At 47.8% G+C, this 22,433-nt stretch overlaps 1 protein-coding gene and 1 long non-coding RNA gene across 4 annotated transcripts in view; one reads left to right on the forward strand and one right to left on the reverse strand.

Moving 5' to 3' along the window:
• GRAMD1C (GRAM domain containing 1C) overlaps positions 1 to 22,433 on the reverse strand; it is a 205,863-nt gene that overhangs the window by 79,066 nt on the left and 104,364 nt on the right. For all 3 annotated transcript variants that reach the window (XM_068270886.1, XM_068270887.1, XM_068270889.1), the window contains exons 3-6: positions 19,226 to 19,310; positions 10,888 to 10,991; positions 10,085 to 10,180; positions 6,063 to 6,143 (exon numbers count right to left, since the gene is read on the reverse strand). In XM_068270886.1, the coding sequence (XP_068126987.1) occupies positions 6,063 to 6,143; positions 10,085 to 10,180; positions 10,888 to 10,991; positions 19,226 to 19,310 (366 nt within the window). The remainder of the gene's footprint in view (positions 1 to 6,062; positions 6,144 to 10,084; positions 10,181 to 10,887; positions 10,992 to 19,225; positions 19,311 to 22,433) is intronic.
• Positions 1,538 to 10,593, forward strand: LOC137547364 (uncharacterized). The gene is made up of 3 exons (XR_011026576.1): positions 1,538 to 1,627; positions 6,072 to 6,359; positions 10,365 to 10,593. It is a non-coding gene; the product is annotated as an uncharacterized lncRNA (long non-coding RNA).

The following is a 22,433-nucleotide window of genomic DNA, read 5'->3' on the forward strand; positions in this document are numbered from 1 at the left end:
TATATGCATAGAGTTCCCTTCTCACTTCCTATAGGTAAAGGTGGCCACAAACGATACAATAAAATTATCTGGTTTTACGGCAATTCGATAAAAACGATCGGATCTCTTGAAAAAATCAACTCTTTTTTTTTTTCATTCGACTGAAAAATCCGATCGGATTTCCCGTTTGTTTCGATTTTTATCGAACTGGAATGCCAGATATTTTTCTTCAATCTTCCTGAAGATTGTATGGTGTGTGTGTTAGATTGTCAGTTTATTAGTATACACACCCTAGCAATTTTCTAAGTTTCCAATCATTTTTATCATAATTGGGGAAAAATTTAACATAGGTGTGTGGTACATTGGTCATATTTTTGAAATGTTACAATCAGTCAGAAAAATTGATTGCAATTCTTAAATTGAACAGATATTTAAAAAATTGTATGGTGTGTGTGTGTGGCCACCTTTATGTGTTTTTTCTCAACCTCAGATCCTTACCACAGGCCTGGAAGCTTGAGGGTTCTGCTCAGTATCTAAGGCCTCTTTTCCACGAACTGTTGACAGGCAGGGAAATGCCTCTCAAACTCTCACAACTGCTGCCTGGTGACTGCTGCCTGGTGACTGCTGCCTGGTGACTGCTGCCTGGTGACTGCTGCCTGGTGACTGCTGCCTGGTAACTGCTTGTTGCTGCCTGGTAATTGCTTGCTGAGCACACAGTTCAACAGTTTGTGGACAAGAGCCCTTAGCTGTTTTTAGCACTGAACTCTTCTGAACCGATAGTTTTGATGATCCGGGAATCTGTTGGCATCTCTCCCAGCTTAGAAATGAAAGAAAACCTGAACTGAAAATTAAGTAAAAATAAGCATACACAAGTCATACTTACCTTCCATGTAGTCTACTCCTCAGTGTTTTTCTCCTCTCCTGCGTCCCATTTGTCCACTGTGATCAAGGGAATTTTCCGTCCTCCATTTTGAAAATGGCCATTACCCCATAACAGCTTTATGGTCAGCACACAGTTAGGCCCAGTGCACACCAAAACCGCTAGCAGATCCGCAATACGCTAGCGGTTTTGGGAGCTGATTTCAGAGCGATTCTAGGTATGTTTAGAGAGGTTTTCTAAACATACCTAGCGGTTTTGGGTGCGTTTTTGTGTAGCAGATTACACATATTGTTACAGTAAAAGCTGTTACTGAACAGCTACTGTAACAAAAATGCCTGGCAAACCGCTCTGAAGTAGTGTTTTTCCTATACTTTACATTGAGGACGAAACACTTCCGAAATCCGCAAACGTGCAGCAGGAGGCGCGTTTGCGGCTTGGCAAAAAACTCAAACCGCCGGTGTGCACCATCCCATTGCAATACATTAGCCAAGCGTTTTTCCTCGCGGATGCGGCCGGCGGATCGCTCCAAAAAACGCTCGGTGTGCACTGGGCCTAAAACTGTAACATCGCCCACTTGAGCCATAGGGAAACATGGACATTACCTGGTACATCAGTTTTCCTCTCAGCTATAACTGACCTTTTACTGACAGCAACTGATATTTTACTGACAGCAACTGATATATTTCAGATCTGACAATATATTGACAGAACTGGAAGGGATAATTGTCAGAAGAAAATGGTGAGCTTCTGAGAGGAACTGATGGCAAGGTAACTATGCAATGTTCATTTGAAGTTACCTCATGTGTTTGTTTTAAATATTTTTACTCAGTACAGGTTCTCTTTAAAGCCCGAGTCCTTCTACCACTACTGGGGCCACTTTGGCCTTCGTTGTCCACATACCATTTTCTCTCTCAGGCCCTGGTGCCTCTTAATCATTTCATTCAGCTTCTTCCTGATGCAAGAGGAGGGGCAGGAGGGTTTAAGGGAGTCTTCTGGCTACCTATACTGGAGGGAAGAGGGAGGAGTAATTTGGTTACCTATACTGGGGGGTCATCAGGCTACCTATACTAGAGGGAAGGGGGAGGGGTCATCTTGCTACCTCTATTGAAGGGGGGCGGCATTGAGGCAAAGGGGGCAACTGCCCCAGGGCCCCCAAGTGCTGCTGCACCCCAGCCCCCCCCCCCCCCCAGGTCTCCCCCTGACTTGTGCTCCATGGGGTCCATGCTAAGTCTGCTCTCCCCATATTCATCCTAGCTGGGTGCCTCCTCACCATGACTCATCGCATGGCATTACACGATAACATGCACTGAATCGCTGAGAACAGGCGCTTCCTTCAAGGATGTAGATAAGAGCCCACGGACGAAGCAGTGCTCTGGGACAGGGGAGTTGCTATGCTGACAAAAACGGTGCACGGACCCCAGGGAGGGGGAGCGCTAGCTGACTTGGGCCTTGAGGGGGGCAGGTTAATCTTTCCCCAGTGTGTCTTGAACTAGCCTTGCCTGATGTTGCCGCCTCTTGGCACGGCTACATCTACCACTACTACGGTAAGGGCGGATCTTCCATGATGCCGTCTAAACGACGTGCATCAAACGGCGTCTTTCTAGGGGTGGCATCCCGCTCGCCCCTTTCCTCCCCAGCCGCCGCGCCTTTACCTCCTGGAGTCAAGTGGCCCCCTCCGTCACCACAACAGTCTTCCCCTGATCCCCTGGCGGCGTGGCATGCAGCAGAGACCTCAGCGGTGACCCGCAGGCAGTCAGACGAAGTGTGGCTTCAACTAGTGGCGGCGCATATACAGGAAGTAATTTACTTTCTGTATAAAAGATTACCGATTTTTATCATTTATAAACGGTTTAATGAAAAGCTTTATCTCAGTGCTGCAAGGATCGGCGGATGTCAGCGGCAGTAAATCTCCCACTAGCCCGGTGCCCATCGGCAAAACCACAGTGGCCTCTGCAGCCAAAAAGCTCAGAAACACTTTGGAAAAAAATGCTCACTCCTGTCTTGTCGATGGAGGGGAGTGTCGCCCCGGGCGAGCAGGTGAGTAGCTGCCGCTGACATCTGCCGATCTTTGATGAGATAAAGCTTTACATTACATGTTTTACAAACTATAAAATAGGAGTCGTAGTGCATGCTATGCACACCTTACATAGCAGAACTCGCTGCCATGTAAGGAGAATGCCTTCCTTAAGGCTCATACACACATCAGACCATAGTCTTTGGAAAATGAAAGATCACAGACCACTCTTACCCCCTTCATGTAGTATGAGAGCCATACCTTCACAGTCTATTCTATGGAGCTGAACTCCCCATCAGACAGAAATCTTTGCAAGATGCTGCACACAAAGATGCTGTACACATGCAACAGATCAGTATCTGCAAAAGATCTGCTCCTGCCAAAGATCCATTCCTGCAAATTGCATTCATAATCTATGATATCTGCAGATCATCATACACACCTTGTTCAACAGACATTCATCCGCAGATCAGATCCACCAGGATGGATTTTCAGATCTGCAGATGATTGTCTGATCTGCAGATGAATGTCAGTTATACAAGGTGTGTATGATGATCTGCAGATCTCATAGACTATGAATGCAATTTGCAGGAACGGATCTCTGCCGCTTAGAAAGTACTGCATGCAGTACGTTGTCTGGTGGCGCAGCGTTACTATGTAACGCAACGTGGGCACTGTGAACAGCCCATTGATTTTTCATTGCTGTGCGGTGGGGTGCGTTAAAGGCTGCTCTAACCTGCGCCTGTAACGTCCCACTGTGAAACCAGCCGTAATACAAGAGGCTTGCTGCATGGAACTGAGCCAGTCCAATGTATTTCCTGAGGATACAATTTGCATGCGAGCCAGAATGACCACTATCTCTTCACTAGACAGCAGTGGAATATTGTACCTTAGCCATCCTGAATTAAAACTTCCTGTTTGTACTAAACAGGCAATCGCTATAGTGTGTGATCTTGCTCCCTCTAGTGTCCATTGTGTGAACAGCTAGGTGTGTACAGGAGCAACAGTCACACTCGCCTATGACACATGATACTCTGACATACAAACACATTAATAAAAACTCTGTGTGGTTTTACTAGGTAACAAAACTAGTAGAGTGTGCGGAACTCGGAAGCGTGACCACAAGAGGAGACTGACTTGGGGACAGCGGTGCTAACCAGCACATCAGGAGACCTACGTACCGCTTTGTGATTGATATGTGCTTTTCAAAAATCGCTCCCATTCACTTTCATAAAAATCGCAGTGACTTTTACCACGATTTTAAAGAAAGAGAATTGGAGCGATTTTTAAAAAGCGATAATCAATTACAAAGCGCTCAGAAAAGCGCTACTAGTGTGAATGGGCCTGCCCATTAAAACTCTGCGCCTATATCTATTAGCATGTTTGTACTGAATTTTATAAATACATTTGAAACTGTTTAACGCTATGGTGGGCCCGATATGTTATATTTTAGGTGATATTCAAAGGTTTTGGCTAAGGAGCTGGTCATGGAGGATCCTTTTGAAGGAAGGGGACGGCGAGACGACCCAATAAGCGCTGCAGACCTATCTAACAGAAGGTCACCTACTAAGGATGAGTTGCTGCTGCTTAGGGTGTAGTGGTGGTGCCAGGGCTGGGCCGAGGCAAGAGAGGCTCCAACCTCAGGGCGCAGTGTAGGAGGGGGCGCACAACTCGCTCAGCTATCATTTCCCTATTGTGTTTGAAGCAGGGAGAAATAGGAAAAGGGGATACATGGCAGTGACTGCAAGCCAGATAACTAGAGATTAAGGTGTTTGGGGGCCCTGGGGATGCCTCTGAGTCTAATAGCAATCAGTGTGTGACGGCTGGGGTGGGAGGGATGGAGGGGCTCAAGTTGGCGTCTCAGCCTTGGGTGCTGGAGGAATTTGTCCCAGTTCTGGGTGGTGCATCTAACCAAAGTGTTATTGAACAGTTCCTGCTGGGATACCAGTAACGAAGGGTACACGCTTAATGGACTGTTTGCGGTTCCTAATGGACTTTTGTGAATCATCGTCCCATGCCCCTGATGAGTCACTGAGTGACGAAATCGATAGGGCGGAGCCTGATGCGGAAGCGGGAATCAACACGCTAGGGTGAGCAGAGGCGTGGAGAGGCACATGTGGTATCCTGGCGTTCTCCGTGCGCGCGGCGGAGCAGAGTGGAACACATCAGTAGGAGCCTGCCAGCCTGGCCACCAAACGGGGGAGAGCCCGTGTATACAAATTACTCTATGCGCTGATTTTATCGACATGTGAGTGCAATTGCTTTTTATAAATAAATAGATTTTAGCAGTATTACGCTATGGGAGTTTTTTTCTCACTGAGGTTTGATTAAGAAGGCAGCCACTTTATGAAGATTCTCTTGACTGGTGGTTTGTGAAGACACACATTGCTGGAGAGGTGGGGGACGACCCGGGAACGGTCCCAAAGTGCATATAGACCATTGGTTGGTCTAGAACAGTGGTGAGTGACACACAAAGCTGGTGCTGGTGGAGGCTGCCTGTCTGAATTGCATAGGAGTATTTGGCGCTTTTATTCCTGCAACAGCTCATCTGGAGAAAATAATATCTTAATAGTTTTTAGAATTTTTTTTATATTGAATATAATTTTAGGCCATCTGTACATGGACTATTTATGATACTCTGGTCATAATAAGACTTTTGGCTGAACCCATTATCTGTGGTCTGGAATACAAAATATATAGATATAGATATATATATATGTGAAATTTATACCAATCTGGTAACAACGATCTTGCATATATGTCAACACGGTACCTACTTCTATCACACACCGTGAGCGCCACCTCTTGGTGTATTAGCTTACCTGATAGCGGTTATGCGGTTCTTGTTTTATTTGTAGAAACGCATCACTAATATTTTATGTATCCTGTTTAAATATCAGCTCAATATCCTGCATTTGGGACAACACTGAATGCATTGTGACTGAAATCAGGTGACCTAAAGACACGGTATAGATGGTACTGAGGGCCAAAGGAAAATGTGAATTCTCCAAGGGTGTAAGGATGGAAGAGCACAGGTCCGAAGACTGAACCTTGGGGAACCGTGCAGAGAAGGGGAGTGGGAGAGCCATATACCATAGCCTAGGGGCCGGGGGTGCATTTTGCAGTGCTCCCCGTGCATTTGACATGAAATGGAAAGATGGTCTGTAGTTTGAAATCTGCCTCTCTTACCTTATCCAGGAGAACATTCTGCCACATGCGGAACATGTGCAGGAAACTTCTGTCTCGAGCCGCAAACGATGTGAAGAAATACTGCGAGGAAGGGGAGGAAACACACATGAGACTCCCATACATGACATTATAAAGCCAAAACATCAGTCTCGTGGATGAAGGTTATTATACCCTCTGTCAGCTTCTTACTGCTGTCTGCTCTACAAGCCACACAGAAGTACCAGCACGTTATTCAGGCTTTATTACTGTCTTTGTCCCAACTGAAGAGAATTGCCCAAGTTCAGGGAGGTTCATCAGGTAAAGGCATCTGTGTCTTTAAAGAGACACTGAAGCGAAAAAAAATATATCATATAATGAATTGGTTGTGTACTATGAATAATTACTAGAAGATTAGCAGCAAAGAAAATATTCTCATATTTTTATTTTCAGGTATATAGTGTTTTTTCTAACATTGCATCATTCTATAATATGTGCAGATTACACAACACTCAGCATTCAAAATGAGTCTTTCAGAGCAGTCTGTGAAGTAATGACCTCTCCTCTAGCAGAGGAAAAGTAAACAGTTCACTTACAGTTGAGATAATAAAAAGTCAGATAACAGCCCTCTCCAGGACTAACTTAGTCGGAGAGCTTAATGGCTTTTTTGCATAGAGATAACTGGAGTTTCTCAACTCTTCCTGTACTGGAAACAATTAGACTGATGTATCTGATCTTAATGTTTTATTTCTTAGCTGTACTACACATACAAATCATAATATCATCATTTTTTTTTCGCTTCAGTGTCTCTTTAAAGAGGAAACTATTGTATTTGTAATACAGATAACTTGTTTCTATATTTATCCACTGGCTCATTAAGTTAGGTGAGTGATCAGCTGACTGACGACAATGTCTAAAGGGGGATGTAGCTTCCAAAATTAAAAAATTGCCCCAAAACAGTTAGTGCCTCCCAAATATATGCAACTCCCCCTCCCTTTTTTCTAAAATAGGTCCTATATTTCCCACATTTTTTTTTCCTTGTCTGGGTGCATTTGCTTAAAGAAAAACTGTGACCAAGAATTGCACTTCGTCCCAATCAGTAGCTTTTACCCCCTTTCCCATGAGAAATCTATTCCTTTTCACAAACTGATCATCAGGGGGCTCTGTATAGCTAATATTGCGGTGAAATCCCTCCCACAAGAAACTCTGAGGACCATGGTCCTGGCAGTTTCCTGTCTGTGAATTTTGTTGAATTGTGGGAAATGGCAGTTTACAGCTGTTTCCAACTGCCAAAAAAGCAAGCAGCAGCTACATCACCGGCCAGCAGTAAAAATGTCATCATGTGATAAATGTCAGACTGTAGATCAGAGAGAGGAAAGATCTTACAATGGGCAAACACTGACTAAATTATTTATACATAATTATTGTAAAAATAAAGCACTGTTTTATTACAATATTTTCACTGGAGTTCCTCTTTCACTCCAAGAACTGTGCAGTGCCAGCGGGATGGTGGGATTTATTTTTTTGTTTTAGCTACAGTAACAAGCTTATCTCAGCAGTCAAATAACAGGAAGCTTCCTATCTTGGATAAGATAAAGACACTGAGATCCTCTATCATCTACTATCTATCTATCTGTTGTTCTTAGCAAAGCAGGTTACCATAGCAACGGTTGCGCTCCTCGAGTACCGCGAGTTACGCTAATTAGCGTAACTCCTGGAAGTGAATGTTATATTGCCGCGCACTATCGCTATCTATCTATCTATGATTTCCCCTAGTTCTCAGTGAGACACATGCAGACACAGCGCCCCCTGTCTCCAGGATGGAGTATGCCTGGTTACCTTCTCGCCCTCTGTGCTATCTATCTATGATTTCTCTAGTTCTCAGTGAGCCACATGCAGGCACAGTGCCCTCTGTCTGCAGGATGGAGTATGCCCGGTTACCATCTCGCCCTCTGTGCTATCTATCTATGATTTCTCTAGTTCTCAGTGAGCCACATGCAGGCACAGTGCCCTCTGTCTGCAGGATGGAGTATGCCCGGTTACCATCTCGCCCTCTGTGCTATCTATCTATGATTTCTCTAGTTCTCAGTGAGCCACATGCAGGCACAGCGCCCTCTGTCTGCAGGATGGGGTATGCCCGGTTACCATCTCGCCCTCTGTGCTATCTATCTATAATTTCCCCCAGTTCTCAGTAAACCACATGCAGGCACAGTGCCCTCTGTCTGCAGGATGGGGTATGCCTGGTTACCTTCTCGCCCTCTGTGCTATCTATCTATGATTTCTCTAGTTCTCAGTGAGCCACATGCAGGCACAGCGCCCTCTGTCTGCAGGATGGGGTATGCCTGGTTACCTTTTCGCCCTCTGTGCTATCTATCTATGATTTTCCCTAGTTCTCAGGGAGCCACATGCAGGCACAGCGCCCTCTGTCTGCAGGATGGGGTATGCCTGGTTACCTTCTCGCCCTCTATGATTTCCCCTAGTTCTCAGGGAGCCACATGCAGGCACAGCGCCCTCTGTCTGCAGGATGGGGTATGCCCGGTTACCTTCTCGCCCTCTGTGCTATCTATCTATGATTTCCCCTAGTTCTCAGTGAGCCACATGCAGGCACAGCGCCCCCTGTCTGCAGGATGGGGTATGCCTGGTTACCTTCTCGCCCTCTGTGCTATCTATCTATGATTTCCCCTAGTTCTCAGTGAGCCACATGCAGGCACAGCGCCCTCTGTCTGCAGGATGGGGTATGCCTGGTTACCTTCTCGCCCTCTGTGCTATCTATCTATGATTTCCCCTAGTTCTCAGTAAGCCACATGCAGGCACAGCGCCCCCTGTCTGCAGGATGGGGTATGCCTGGTTACCTTCTCGCCCTCTGTGCTATCTATCTATGATTTCCCCTAGTTCTCAGTGAGCCACATGCAGGCACAGCGCCCCCTGTCTGCAGGATGGGGTATGCCTGGTTACCTTCTCGCCCTCTGTGCTATCTATCTATGATTTCTCTAGTTCTCAGTGAGCCACATGCAGGCACAGCGCCCTCTGTCTGCAGGATGGGGTATGCCCGGTTACCATCTCGCCCTCTGTGCTATCTATCTATAATTTCCCCCAGTTCTCAGTAAACCACATGCAGGCACAGTGCCCTCTGTCTGCAGGATGGGGTATGCCTGGTTACCTTCTCGCCCTCTGTGCTATCTATCTATGATTTCTCTAGTTCTCAGTGAGCCACATGCAGGCACAGCGCCCTCTGTCTGCAGGATGGGGTATGCCTGGTTACCTTTTCGCCCTCTGTGCTATCTATCTATGATTTTCCCTAGTTCTCAGGGAGCCACATGCAGGCACAGCGCCCTCTGTCTGCAGGATGGGGTATGCCTGGTTACCTTCTCGCCCTCTATGATTTCCCCCAGTTCTCAGTAAACCACATGCAGGCACAGTGCCCTCTGTCTGCAGGATGGGGTATGCCTGGTTACCTTCTCGCCCTCTGTGCTATCTATCTATGATTTCTCTAGTTCTCAGTGAGCCACATGCAGGCACAGCGCCCTCTGTCTGCAGGATGGGGTATGCCCGGTTACCATCTCGCCCTCTGTGCTATCTATCTATGATTTCCCCCAGTTCTCAGTAAACCACATGCAGGCACAGTGCCCTCTGTCTGCAGGATGGGGTATGCCTGGTTACCTTCTCGCCCTCTGTGCTATCTATCTATGATTTCCCCTAGTTCTCAGTAAACCACATGCAGGCACAGCGCCCTCTGGCTGCAGGATGGGGTATGCCTGGTTACCTTCTCGCCCTCTATGATTTCCCCTAGTTCTCAGTGAGCCACATGCAGGCACAGCGCCCCCTGTCTGCAGGATGGGGTATACCTGGTTACCTTCTCGCCCTCTGTGCTATCTATCTATGATTTCCCCTAGTTCTCAGTGAGCCACATGCAGGCACAGCGCCCTCTGTCTGCAGGATGGGGTATGCCTGGTTACCTTCTCGCCCTCTATGATTTCCCCTAGTTCTCAGTGAGCCACATGCAGGCACAGCGCCCTCTGTCTGCAGGATGGGGTATGCCCGGTTACCTTCTCGCTCTCGGTGCTGATCTGGATGGCGTTGGGGATCAGTCTTGCTGTCTTCTCTTTGGTCATGGAGGTGACGTCCCTCAGCGGCAGACATATCTATGAACACAACAAAACTTGTGTCATGTGACTACATAGTTGCAGGGTTCCTACAGTAGCAGGCAGCTAGGAGTCACTGAGGAGGCGATGCAGATCTGTGGTTTGGTGCAGTAAATGTTTTGATTTTATTTTGTAAAAACTGAAACTATTGTTTTGTATGAGTAATCATGGGCTCCTTTTACAGATAAGAATGGTCCAGTTGGATGAAAAGAAACGGTTTATTTTTGCCCCAGATGGAAGAGAGAGGACTGTGTGTATTCATGCCATGATACAGAGCTGGTACAGTGGCAGGTCAGAGACTTATAAGCCGTGAATGACGCAGCCTGCAGGTATATGTACCCATAGCTCCCAGCTGTCCCTCTTTGGGAGCCCTGCCCCTCTTTCCTCCTCATTTGTCCCTCCTTCAGGACTTTGGCCCTCTTTCTATGTAAAAATATATATTTCTCTACTGAAAAAATGTGTTCGACTCTAAACTTTATTCCCTTCCTTTAAATTGGTGTATTACTAATTTTAAAATGTTTATATGGAGGAAAATGAAGCAGGATAGAGAGGACCAGTGTAGTCTGAATTATAAAACATTTTTCTTATGAAACCTTTATGGTTTGCGCGACTAGGGGTGTGAGGAAGGGGGGGGGGGGGGTGAGGCTTAAGTCTCCCTCTTTCTCATCTTGACAAGTTGTGAAATATGGGGGGGGGGGGGGACTCACCAAGGTCTCCCATCGCAAGATGTTGCTGTGGAAGCAGATCCAGCTCTCGGAGAGGTAGATTCGGCCTTGCAGCAGGATGTCCTTCTGTAGGGCGCAGGCGTAATCTGGGGACAAGCACAAGGAGATTACACACAACTCACTACAGGGAATGGTGCACACTATGCCCCTGATTTACTATAGGTTCTACCAGGCTGGAAAACACAGCTAATCAGAAAACCTCGTCTGAGTTTATTTATAAAATGTCTGCTAATAGTTAGAATATTCCAGCCCTGCCCGGGTCATATCAGAACACAGAGGCCTGTTAAAGTGTTGCCTGCATAGCTGTTCATCACAAATACCGTGTTTCCCCTAAAGTTAGACCTACCCGGAAAGTAAGGCCTCCCTTATATTTCAAGCGTGCTTGAAATATAAGACCTACTCCGAAATTAAGACCTAGGAGGGATGCTTTGTGTATGGGGAGGTGTGTGGTCTCTTACCGCACCTCCCTTGTGGCTGCGCCCCCCCCTCCGTTCTGAGTAATTCCTCCGGTGTCAGTGGCAGCAGCATAGTAATCAATCTGTGAGGGCGCCCTTTGACCCTCACGCAAGTACGCTAGTTAGTTCGGGCTCTGCGCTGGCGCTCTCTACCCTGTCATCATATGCGCCCAGCTGATGCGTCGCATCAGCCGGGCGCACATGATGACAGGGTAGAGAGCACCAGCGCAGAGCCCGAACTAACTAGCGTACTTGCGTGAGGGTCAAAGGGCGCCCTCACAGATTGATTACAATGCCGCCGCTGACACCGGAGGAATTACTCAGAACGGAGGGGGACGCAGCCACAAGGGAGGTGCGGTAAGAGCCTCCCCATACACATCACGTCTAGCCCCTCCCAACCCCGAAAATTAGCCCTAGCACTAATTTCCTCCCCAAAAAGAATATAAGACAGTGTCTTATATTCGGGGAAAGACGGTAGAAACATCAGCCTCTTTATAAACATTCTGTCGGGCCTCATTCACACCTAAAGTCAAAAATGCAAGCGTTTTGCATTTTTTGTGCACTTTTCCCCTCCCTCCCGGCGCTCCACTGCGAGCTGCGTTTCTGGTAAAAGCACTTTTCCAGAGCGGTTTTGTAATTCACTCCCTGACGCAAGTCAGGAAGTGAACTCTTTGACCCGGAAAATAATAAATACAATGTATTTAATCTTAAAAACGAACGCAATCGCTGCACAATGCGATTTTGTGAGCATTTTGCGTTTTTTTCCTATACCTTCCATTATAGCAAAAACGCCTCAAAAATGGTCCAGGCACCGCTTTGCCAACCGCAAAGTGAGCGCAACGTGCTGATATGGACCTTCTCATAGAGATTCATTGCACAAGCGTTTTATGGGTGACTTTGAAAATCGCCTGCGCTTGAAAAAAGGGCAAAAACGCCCTTAGGGCTCGATTCACAAAGCCGTGATAAGCTTAGCGCGCGGGTTAGCATGCGTTCAGGTTTGCGCGCATAATAGTAAAGGTTTGCGCGCATTCTTTCCCAGTTCATGCGCTAACCCATATGTTAGCACGTGAATGTGAAAGTTAATGCGCGCAAACCTTTACTATTACGCATGCAATCCTATATACGTGGTAACCCGCGCGCTAAGCTTATCACGGCCGTCATAGCATTTATCACGGCTTTGTGAATCGAGCCCTTAGTTTGTGAATGAAGCAGATGTACAAAAAGTCAGATGCAGCCCGGTACATAGTAGAGCTGAGCTGTCTTCCCATGCGGTGACTCATGCTGTCTGGTCTCTGAAGCAGGGAGAGAAGACAGCATGTGTAAGTCAGTATAAGCATGTGTGTGTGAGCTGCGTGGTTTTCATGTAGCTGGATAAGAAAGAATACAAGGTGCTCAGCGTAACAAACCGCATCTATGCTGCTATTAAGGGCCGGTTTTCAAGGGGTTGCCCCATCTGTTTCCGAATCCACTTCTAGACTCTGAATATGCAAATCACATCATTGCATTCCAGCAGTTCGGGAGGTGTGTTTAGCTTACAGGAACAACAAAGGATGATTTGCATATTCAGCAGTGATGCATTTTGGGAGACATCCTATGCTCACTCCAGTCTCGCAAATGCCTTCTGTTTTGAGAAGGCAAATTTCTGTTTTTCATATCATCTTAGTAAGGGGCTCTTTCAGCCCTGCGCACTCGGAGTTTTTTTTCACCATGAGCTTGCTGCACAACCTGTTTCAGGTGTGTGATTCAGACACTACTGCAGCCAAAGAGATCAGCAGGACAGCCAGGCAACTAGTATTGTTATGGAAATAAATATGGCAGCCTCCATATGTATCTCACCTCAGGATCCCTTTACCGTGTACCAGAGACAAACTGTATTCAAAGTTTTATACATACCTGTGGCTTCCTCCAGCCCCACCCACACGGATCGCTCCCACGCCGCCGTCCTCAGTCTTCTCCAGCTCTGGTACCGGGTCCAGTGACTTCGGCCAGTCTGAGCCTGTGTAGTACTATTTTCTGCTGGAGAGAGACGGAGGGAGCGTATTGCGTGTGCTCAGACTGGCTGAACTTACGGGACCAGGTACAGAAGACTGAGGACAGCGGCATGGGAGCGATCAGTGTGGGTGGGGCTGGAGGAAACCACAGGTATGTATAAAACTTTGAATATAGTTCTTATCTGGTTTCCTTTAAGAAAGCCTTATTTATAGGTCTATACAGTGTGCTGGGGTCTCCTCCTGGACTGGACAGCTGAAGTATGCAGACCTTCCACATGCTGGCTATGGCTGTGCAGACAGAAGGTGTGACCTCTGACCTCTGAGACTGTCTGGCCATTTCTGGGATTCCAACGCCACATACACTACATTCCGCTAGGCTCTGAGGGTGTTGTGTCAGGGAGGTCTCTGCCCCGTCCACATAACTGGGTGACGTGTGTCCCCAAGATGCTGAAATAATGTACAGGCTACATTTTACTATGATCTGAGATATATTACATAGGCTTCAGTTCATAAATCCTTACTGCAAGGCAGAAACCAGCGGATTTAACTGAACAGTTTGTGCAATGCAAATTCACTAAGGGCTGGTGTACACCAGAGCGGTTCTGGAGCGTTTTTTAAAACGTTTGCAGGGGGAAACGCAAACTTTGGGGCTGCAGCATTTTTTGGATTTCTGAGGCGTTTCTGCCTCAATGTTAAAGAATAGGAAACTGGAAAACCGCTCTGAAAAACGCTAAATCAGAGCGGTTTTCCAGGCGTTTTTGATACAGAAGCTGTTCAGTAACAGCTTTACTGTAATATATGAAATCTGCTACACAAAAACACTCCAAGAAACCTCTCTAAACATGCCTAGAATTGCTCTGAAATCTGCTTTAAAAACCTCTAGCGTTTTGCAGATCTGCAAGAGGTTTTTGGTGTGCACTGGGCCTAAAACTGTTACTGCATGGATAACCAATATTGTTGACTAGTGAGTTAAATACCTCAACAAGTGTCAATTCACAAAGATTAAAGCATGTGGTAAAATCTTGAGATTCGGTTGGGATGGCAGCACGGTGGTTTAAAGCAGTGTATGCGGTATTTTATCAACTTTTTTTTTTTTTTAGTGAATTGAAGCATAGTAAGTAGAAATTCAGACTAGTGGCCCGAAGAGAGTCTAGGGGGCCAGTTTATGCTGTCCCCCAACAAATCTTGCCCAAAAAGCTAGGTGGCCATCAATGGTTGGCCCAAAATGGTTGCTTGTCCAGGGCTCCATTTCCCCTTAATCCCCCTCTGGTTATATGCTAAAATTTCCTCATCACTGGTGGAGCGACAGGGGGGTGAATACAAACACGAGGGTTCAGTAGTGGTCTAAATAAATCTTCCGCAGATTCTGAAGGTCAGTCAGTTATGTGACTTGTTAGATCTTCTCTGTAAGATGCTGCTGACAGTGTGCTGGCTCGCGTACGTATTGTATGGCTGCCGGTGAGCTGGGCGCAGGATGAGCTGAATGCCTGCCCTCCCTGCTGCTGCTAAACTCTGAGGTGGCATTAAAAACTATTCCCCCTCCGAGCTGTAGCAACTCAGGAGATGTAATTTGTGGTCTGTCGATCGCGGTATCCCTGAAATTACTCTTGTGCAGGGCTTATAGCCTAACGCTGATAGTCGTCGGGAAGGTGGCAGCTCCAGGATCGCCTAACGCCGATAGGCGTCGGGAAGGTGGCAGCCCCAGGACCGCCTGATGCCGATAGGCGTCGGGAAGGTGGCAGCCCCAGGACCGCCTAACGCCGATAGGCGTTGGGAGGGTGGCAGCCCCAGGACCGCTTAACGCCGATAGGTGTCGGGAAGGTGGCAGCCCCTGGACCGCCTGACGCCGATAGGTGTCGGGAAGGTGGCAGCCCCAGGACCGCCTGACGCCGATAGGCGTCGGGAAGGTGGCAGCCCCAGGACCGCCTAACGCCAATAGGCGTCAAGTCCTGTGCGGGGTTTTGCAGGAGATTGTGCATCTCCGACTTGAATGATGGGAGCTCCGCTCGGTCTACCAGCGCCCATAGGAGACTGTTATATGTCAAAACCGCCGTCTATTTACACTGTACAGCGCTACGATCTACAGCAGCGCTGTACTGGGGACAGCTGAGTCACTCGGCTCTCGCCTATAGAGGCTCAGAGCGCGATCCCATCTCATAGACTGACGCCTATGAGAGAGGATCGCCGTGATTGGCTGTCTTCAATCACAGCAGCGCTGTACTGCGGACAGCTGAGTCACTCGGCTCTCCCCTATAGAGGCTCAGAGCGCGATCCCATCTCATAGACTGACGTCTATGAGAGAGGATCGCCGTGATTGGCTGTCGTTGGGAGGGAGGGCAATAATAAAAATACAAAATAGACCAATTTATTTAAAAAAATACAAATAAACATTACACCAGCGATCAGAGCCCACCAACAGAAATCTGTGTTGGTGGGCAGAAAAGGGGGGGTGGATTCACTTGCACGCTATGTGATATGGCTCTGCAGCAAGCTATTAAAGCTGCAGAGCACTAAATTGTAAAAAATAGCCTGGTCACTAGGGGGGGTGTAAGCTTATTATTATTATTATTATTATTATTACTACAATTACAGGTAGTCCTCGGTTAACGAACGAGATAGGGACTGTCGGCTCGTTCTTAACCTGAATCCGTCCTTAAGTCGGGACTACCTGTTCTGCTGCCATTTTTAATGCAGAGTTGGTGCAGCAGAAGGTAAATAGAGGACATCTCACCTGTTCCATGGCTGTAGAAGGTCCCAGCGTGCTGCCTGGAAGCTCTGCTGCCCGTCTTCTCTCTTCGTCCACTGTCCTCCCAGCGGCTTCACATGCGTCGCATAATGACGCATTAGCAGGCGCCGCCACTAGGGGGCTTCTCCTGATTGCGTCTTTATGCGACGCATGTGAAGCCGCCGGGGAACAGTGGACGGAGCGAGAGGACGGGCCGCGCAGCTTCCAGGCAGCACGCTGGGACCTTCTACAGCCATGGAACAGGTGAGATGTCCTCTATTTACCTTCTGCTGCACCAACTCTGCATTAAAAATGGCAGCAGAACAGTTAGTCTCCGGCGGCGTGACGTCATCACACCGGGTCGACGGGCGTTCGTATCGGCGGTTCGTTCCTAAGTCGGGCGTTCATAAACCGGGGACTACCTGTATTATTATTATTTAGTATTTATATAGTGCCGACATCTTACGCAGCGCTGTACAGTATATGTATGTATAGGTATATTCTTGTCACTAACTGTCCCTCAATCAAGCTCACAATGTAGTCCCTACCATTGTTATATCTCTGTGTATAAATGTAGTGTATGTATTGTAGCCTAGGGCCAATTTGAGGGGAGCCAATGAACTTATCTGTATGTTTTTGGGGTATGGGAGGAATCCAGAGTGCCCGGAGGAAACCCTCACAGACACGGGGAGAACATACAAACTCTTTGCAGATATTGCCCTGGCTGGGATACGAACCGGGGCCCAGCGCTGCAAGGCGAGAGCGCTAAGCCTATGGTCCTGAACTGGTTAAAGTCACTAATACACAGTTAGTGGCTCAATGAGATCGATACTCAGAAATCAACCGGGAGTGGCAATCGCTTAACCGCCATTCACCAATCGTTTTTTGGTCAGATTTTAGCAGAAAATGGAAAGATGATTTCTAAGATTACATTTATGAGTTTATTTTATACTGTAGTAATTGCTGAACAAAAACAATGCTTCACTTCTATGTTTACACTTCTATGCATATTAACGAAACCTCTAATAAATAAGGAAAATAAATACATAATCTATTTCAGTGGTGCTCTGAATGAACAACTAACAGCAACATGAAGAAAAATCACTCTATAGTCCCTGTTTGGCCAGGAACCCACTACAAGTACCAAATCGCAATCACTAGCGTTTGTAATTAGCGTTTGTAAGCGATTTCATGAGCGTTTTTTCAGCAATTTTGGTAGAGATTATAAAAAGTGTAAGCTTTTTGCCAGCGATTGTGATAACGATTTGCAATTAGCGATTTTAATTCTGATTGGTTCTTTCAAATTATTCACTTTTAATTTTTTTATTTTTTTTTTACAGTTTGCAGTAATTTAAACAGAGTACCCAAGCAGCTCAGGGTGACCCAAACCACTAGGAATCTATAGGGGGATAAAAGAGCCTGAAAAGCCCTCCTACTAATAAGTAATGCTTGGTGAAATTTGCCTTCTTAAAACAGAAGGAAATTTGCAATAATTCAACTATAAGTGAACATTTGTGGTTACCCACAATGCACCACTACTGAATATGCAAATGAACTCTTTTCATCCCTGTAAGCCAGGCTAGCATCCAGAACCGCTGGTGTATAGCAAGCCTATAGCTTCAAATATTACTTTACCATCACACAAATCGCTATGTGTAGCGATTCATGAGCAATTTGCCAGCGCTTCAATATTTTACATTGACACACAAACGCTCCCAAAATGCTGCATGTCCTGCGATTGCGATTTTGCTAATTGCAATCGCTACCGTGGAATTTGTTACATGTTATTTACATTGGCGGAGCGTTTGGGGAATTAAAGAGATCCCTAAACACTCAATGTGCTCCAGTGGGTTCCAGCCCTAAAGCCAATCACCAGGAATTCCCAGTAAAACAGAAATGCAGCCACACCTTCTGTGTACACCAAACACAGCAGAGCATTCTCTGTAAAGAAGTACTGTATTTCTGTTATTTGACCAGCCTGGTCCTGGACTGCCTGGAAACATCTGACACCTCGTCTGTCTAGGACACACCCCCAGTCATGCAGCACTGTGGGACGCCCCTGAGGCAGCCAAAAGATGCTAAACATTGAGCCTGCCGACCACGACACTGACTGAATGACATCCAGATTTAAAGCACAACTGAAGTGAGAGGGATATGGGAGCTGCCATATTGATTTCCTTTTAAACAATACCAGTTGCCTGGCAGTCCTGCTGATCTTCTGCCTCTAATACTTTTAGCCATAGCCCCTGAACAAGCATGCAGCAGATCAGGTGTTTCTGACATTATTGTCAAATCTGACAAGATTAGCTGCATGCTTGTTCCTGGTGTTATTCAGGCACTGCTGCAGCCAATGAGATCCAAAGGGTTGCCAGGAAACTGGTATTGTTTAATTGGAAATAAATATGGCAGACTACATATTTTTCTCTCTTCGGTTGTCCTTCAAGTTAAAGGGACTCCAAGCACCTCTCATGGGCATGCCTTTAAGACAGACGACTTCCAGTCGTGCTATGACCCCTCTGGTGGAGCCTCTTGCAGTGGCCATGCGTGTCACTTCCTCTTACTGCTGCATTCAGTGATGCACTTCTCTAACAGAGAAGACAGGGGTGAACCGGAAATTATAACATAGCCAAGATGGCAGCCACGATTTTTAAACTACACGAAAGAACTCTTTTGTTCGATTTAAGAATGGCAGAGGAGAGCACAAGCTACAGAAAGGTATGCATCTTTAAAGGACAACTGAAGCGAGATGGATATGGGGGCTGCCATATTGGTTTCCTTTTAAACAATACCAGTTGCCTGGAAGCCCAGCTGGTCTAGTTGGCTGCAGTAGTGTCTGAATCACACCAGAAACAAGCATCCAGCTAATCTTGTCAGATCTGTCAATGTCAAAAACACCTGATCTGCTGCATGCTTGTTCAGGGGCATCTGCTGCATGCTTGTTCAGGGGCTATGGCTAAAAGTATTAGAGGCAGAGGATCAGCAGGACAGTCAGGTAACTGGTATTGCTTAAAAGGAAATACATATAGCAGCCTCCATGTACCTCTCACTTCAGTCGTCCTTTAAGTAAACACAACTCGCTGATCTGATAATAATCTGTCAATGTGTGGCCCCGATTCCATATAAGTGACCAGTGCACAACCCGGACTCACCCACAATCAGCTTCTCTGTCTCAGGCAAGTCTTTGAAGAGTTTGCGGAACTCTTCACTGCGCTGCTTGTAGGTGGAGCTGGAGACCTGCGGAGGAGAGGAGATTGTCATCAGTGAGTCCATTCCCACGTCCCCAAAGGTAACAGCCATCAGTGAGCCCATACCCACGTCCCCACAGGTAACCGCCGTCAGTGAGTCCATTCCCACGTCCCGACAGGTAACAGCCATCAGTGAGTCCATTCCCACGTCCCCACAGGTAACAGCCATCAGTGAGCCCGTTCCCACGTCCCCACAGGTAACAGCCATCAGTGAGCCTGTTCCCACGTCCCCACAGGTAACAGCCATCAGTGAGCCTGTTCCCACGTCCCCACAGGTAACAGCCATCAGCAAATCCATTCCCACGTCCCCACAGGTAACAGCCATCAGTGAGTTCATTCCCACGTCCCCACAGGTAACAGCCATCAGTGAGCCCGTTCCCACGTCCCCACAGGTAAATGCCATCAGTAAGTCCGTTCCCACATCCCCACAGGTAACAGCCGCCAGTGAGCCCGTTCCCACGTCCCCACAGGTAACAGCCATCAGTGAACCCGTTCCCACGTTTTCACAGGTAACAGCCATCAGTGAGCCCGTTTTCACAGGTAACAGCCATCAGTGAGCCCGTTCCCACGTCCCCACAGGTAACAGCCATCAGTGAGCCCGTTCCCACGTCCCCACAGGTAACAGCCTTCAGTGAGCCAGTTCCCACGTCCCCACAGGTAACAGCCATTAGTGAGCCCGTTCCCACGTCCCCACAGGTAACAGCCATCAGTGAGCCCGTTCCCACGTCCCCACAGGTAACAGCCATCTGTGAGCCCGTTCCCACGTCCCCACAGGTAACAGCCATCAGTGAGCCAGTTCCCACGTCCCCACAGGTAACAGCCATCAGTGAGCCTGTTCCCACGTCCCCACAGGTAACAGCCATCAGTGAGTCCGTTTCCACGTCCCCACAGGTAACAGCCATCAGTGAGTCCGTTCCCACGTCCCCACAGGTAACAAGCCATCAGTGAGCCCGTTCCCACGTCCCCACGTGTAACAGCCATCAGTGAGTCCGTTCCCACGTCCCCACGGGTAACAGCCACCAGTGAGTCCGTTCCCACGTCCCCACGGGTAACAGCCATCAGTGAGCCCGTTCCCACGTCCCCACGGGTAACAGCCATCAGTGAGCCCGTTCCCACGTCCCCACAGGTAACAGCCATCAGTGAGTCCGTTCCCACGTCCCCACTGGTAAAAGCCATCAGTGAGTACGTTCCCACGTCCCCACAGGTAACAGCCATCAGTGAGCCCGTTCCCACGTCCCCACAGGTAACAGCCATCAGTGAGCCCGTTCCCACGTCCCCACAGGTAACAGCCATCAGTGAGTCCATTCCCACGTCCCCACGGGTAACGGCCATCAGTGAGTCCGTTCCCACGTCCCCACGGGTAACGGCCATCAGTGAGCCCGTTCCCACGTCCCCACGGGTAACGGCCATCAGTGAGCCCGTTCCCACGTCCCCACAGGTAACAGCCATCAGTGAGCCTGTTCCCACGTCCCCACAGGTAACAGCCGTCAGTGAGCCCGTTCCCACGTCCCCACAGGTAACAGCCGTCAGTGAGCACGTTCCCACGTCCCCACAGGTAACAGCCGTCAGTGAGTCCGTTCCCACGTCCCCACTGGTAAAAGCCATCAGTGAGTCCATTCCCACGTCCCCACAGGTAACAGCCATCAGTGAGTCCGTTCCCACGTCCCCACAGGTAACAGCCATCAGTGAGCCCGTTCCCACGTCCCCACAGGTAACAGCCATCAGTGAGTCCATTCCCACGTCCCCACAGGTAAAAGCCACATCCTCACAGGTAAATGCCACGTACTGGTGTAATATCTGCATCTCTGTACAGGAGGTATTCCCAGACATTGGCCTCCATGGTCACTGCTCTGCAGACAAGTGACAAATGTCCCCACCAGTGTGTGACATCACACAGGACAAGTTCTCAAGACCCCTGAGGGTGACGGAGACATTCTAAGTAGGGAAATAGAGACTTGCAAAATAGCCCCCAGAACAGCTGAGGGCAGCCCAGACCCCCCCCCCCCCCCCCCCCCATCTGGCAGCAGATTGCAGAAAGTCTCCTAGAGGGATTGCAAGGGCTCTTCAGGGCAGCTGTGAGATATAATCCCCCATTTCATGGAAAACAGTGGGCTGCCAGTATCTGTCCAGCCTTCATACCCCCTCCTCATGTGCTAGTGACTGCAAAGGTACACACACGTGTGATAATTGTCAGCCGAGATGCCCGATACCGATCATTTCAGACGACAATCCTGTGTGTGTGTACAGAGGCCGCCAAACCGATCCTGCTAGGGTGTCCTTAAGCTTTGCGCTCATTGTTCTCATTTCATTCCCAACCCACAGATCTACAGAAAAAAAAATGATCCAATAACACATCTGTGTGTGACAAAAGCAAGGGGACTTTCTTTGTACAGCGCCATGGAATATGTTGGCGCTTTATAAATCAATAATAACTGTGCTCTCCGTGTCTGGTGTTTTTATACTTTGGCAGGGTTTAACTTTAAACACGCCTGCGTTTTGCAAGTATTGGAAAACCCGTTGGCTGCACATCTAATGAAAGTCCATGAAGAATCGCACTTCTGCAAATATTTGTGTTTTTGCGCTCGCATTTTTGCATGCAAAAAATAAAGCTTCAGAAAATTCACTCATAAGAATGCAAATTTTCATGCGCAAAATGTTCAGTTCTTCACAATGATTTAGGGCATATTCACAGTGGGACTTTGCGGTTTAATGCAACGTTAAAGTCCCAACGTGTCTGCGTTTAGAGGTAACGCACTGCAAGCAGTGAGTTACCATAACGCAACGCAACATTTTTCAATGCGACGTTAACGTCGCACTGTGAACGCCCCATAGGATTATCATTGCAGTGCGGTAAGCTGCGTTATTACCTGTCATGTTAGACTTCACCCTCCATGAATCTACAAACCCCGCTGAACTGCACCGCAAGTGTGCTGGCTGGCCCAGCTCTCACTTTTCCCTTACTCCCTTACTTCCCTTGCCTGTCATAGGTAGCTACAGGTGCCCCTTAGTATTAGGCAGCCAGAGCTATTCTTAGTATTAGGTAGCTAGAGGTGCCCCTGACTGAATGGAGATCTGATCAGTGGAAAGAGCCGGGTGAGTAACCTCTCATTTA

Source organism: Hyperolius riggenbachi, chromosome 2, assembly GCF_040937935.1.
Source record: "Hyperolius riggenbachi isolate aHypRig1 chromosome 2, aHypRig1.pri, whole genome shotgun sequence".
In the NCBI taxonomy this organism is placed as follows: domain Eukaryota; kingdom Metazoa; phylum Chordata; class Amphibia; order Anura; family Hyperoliidae; genus Hyperolius; species Hyperolius riggenbachi.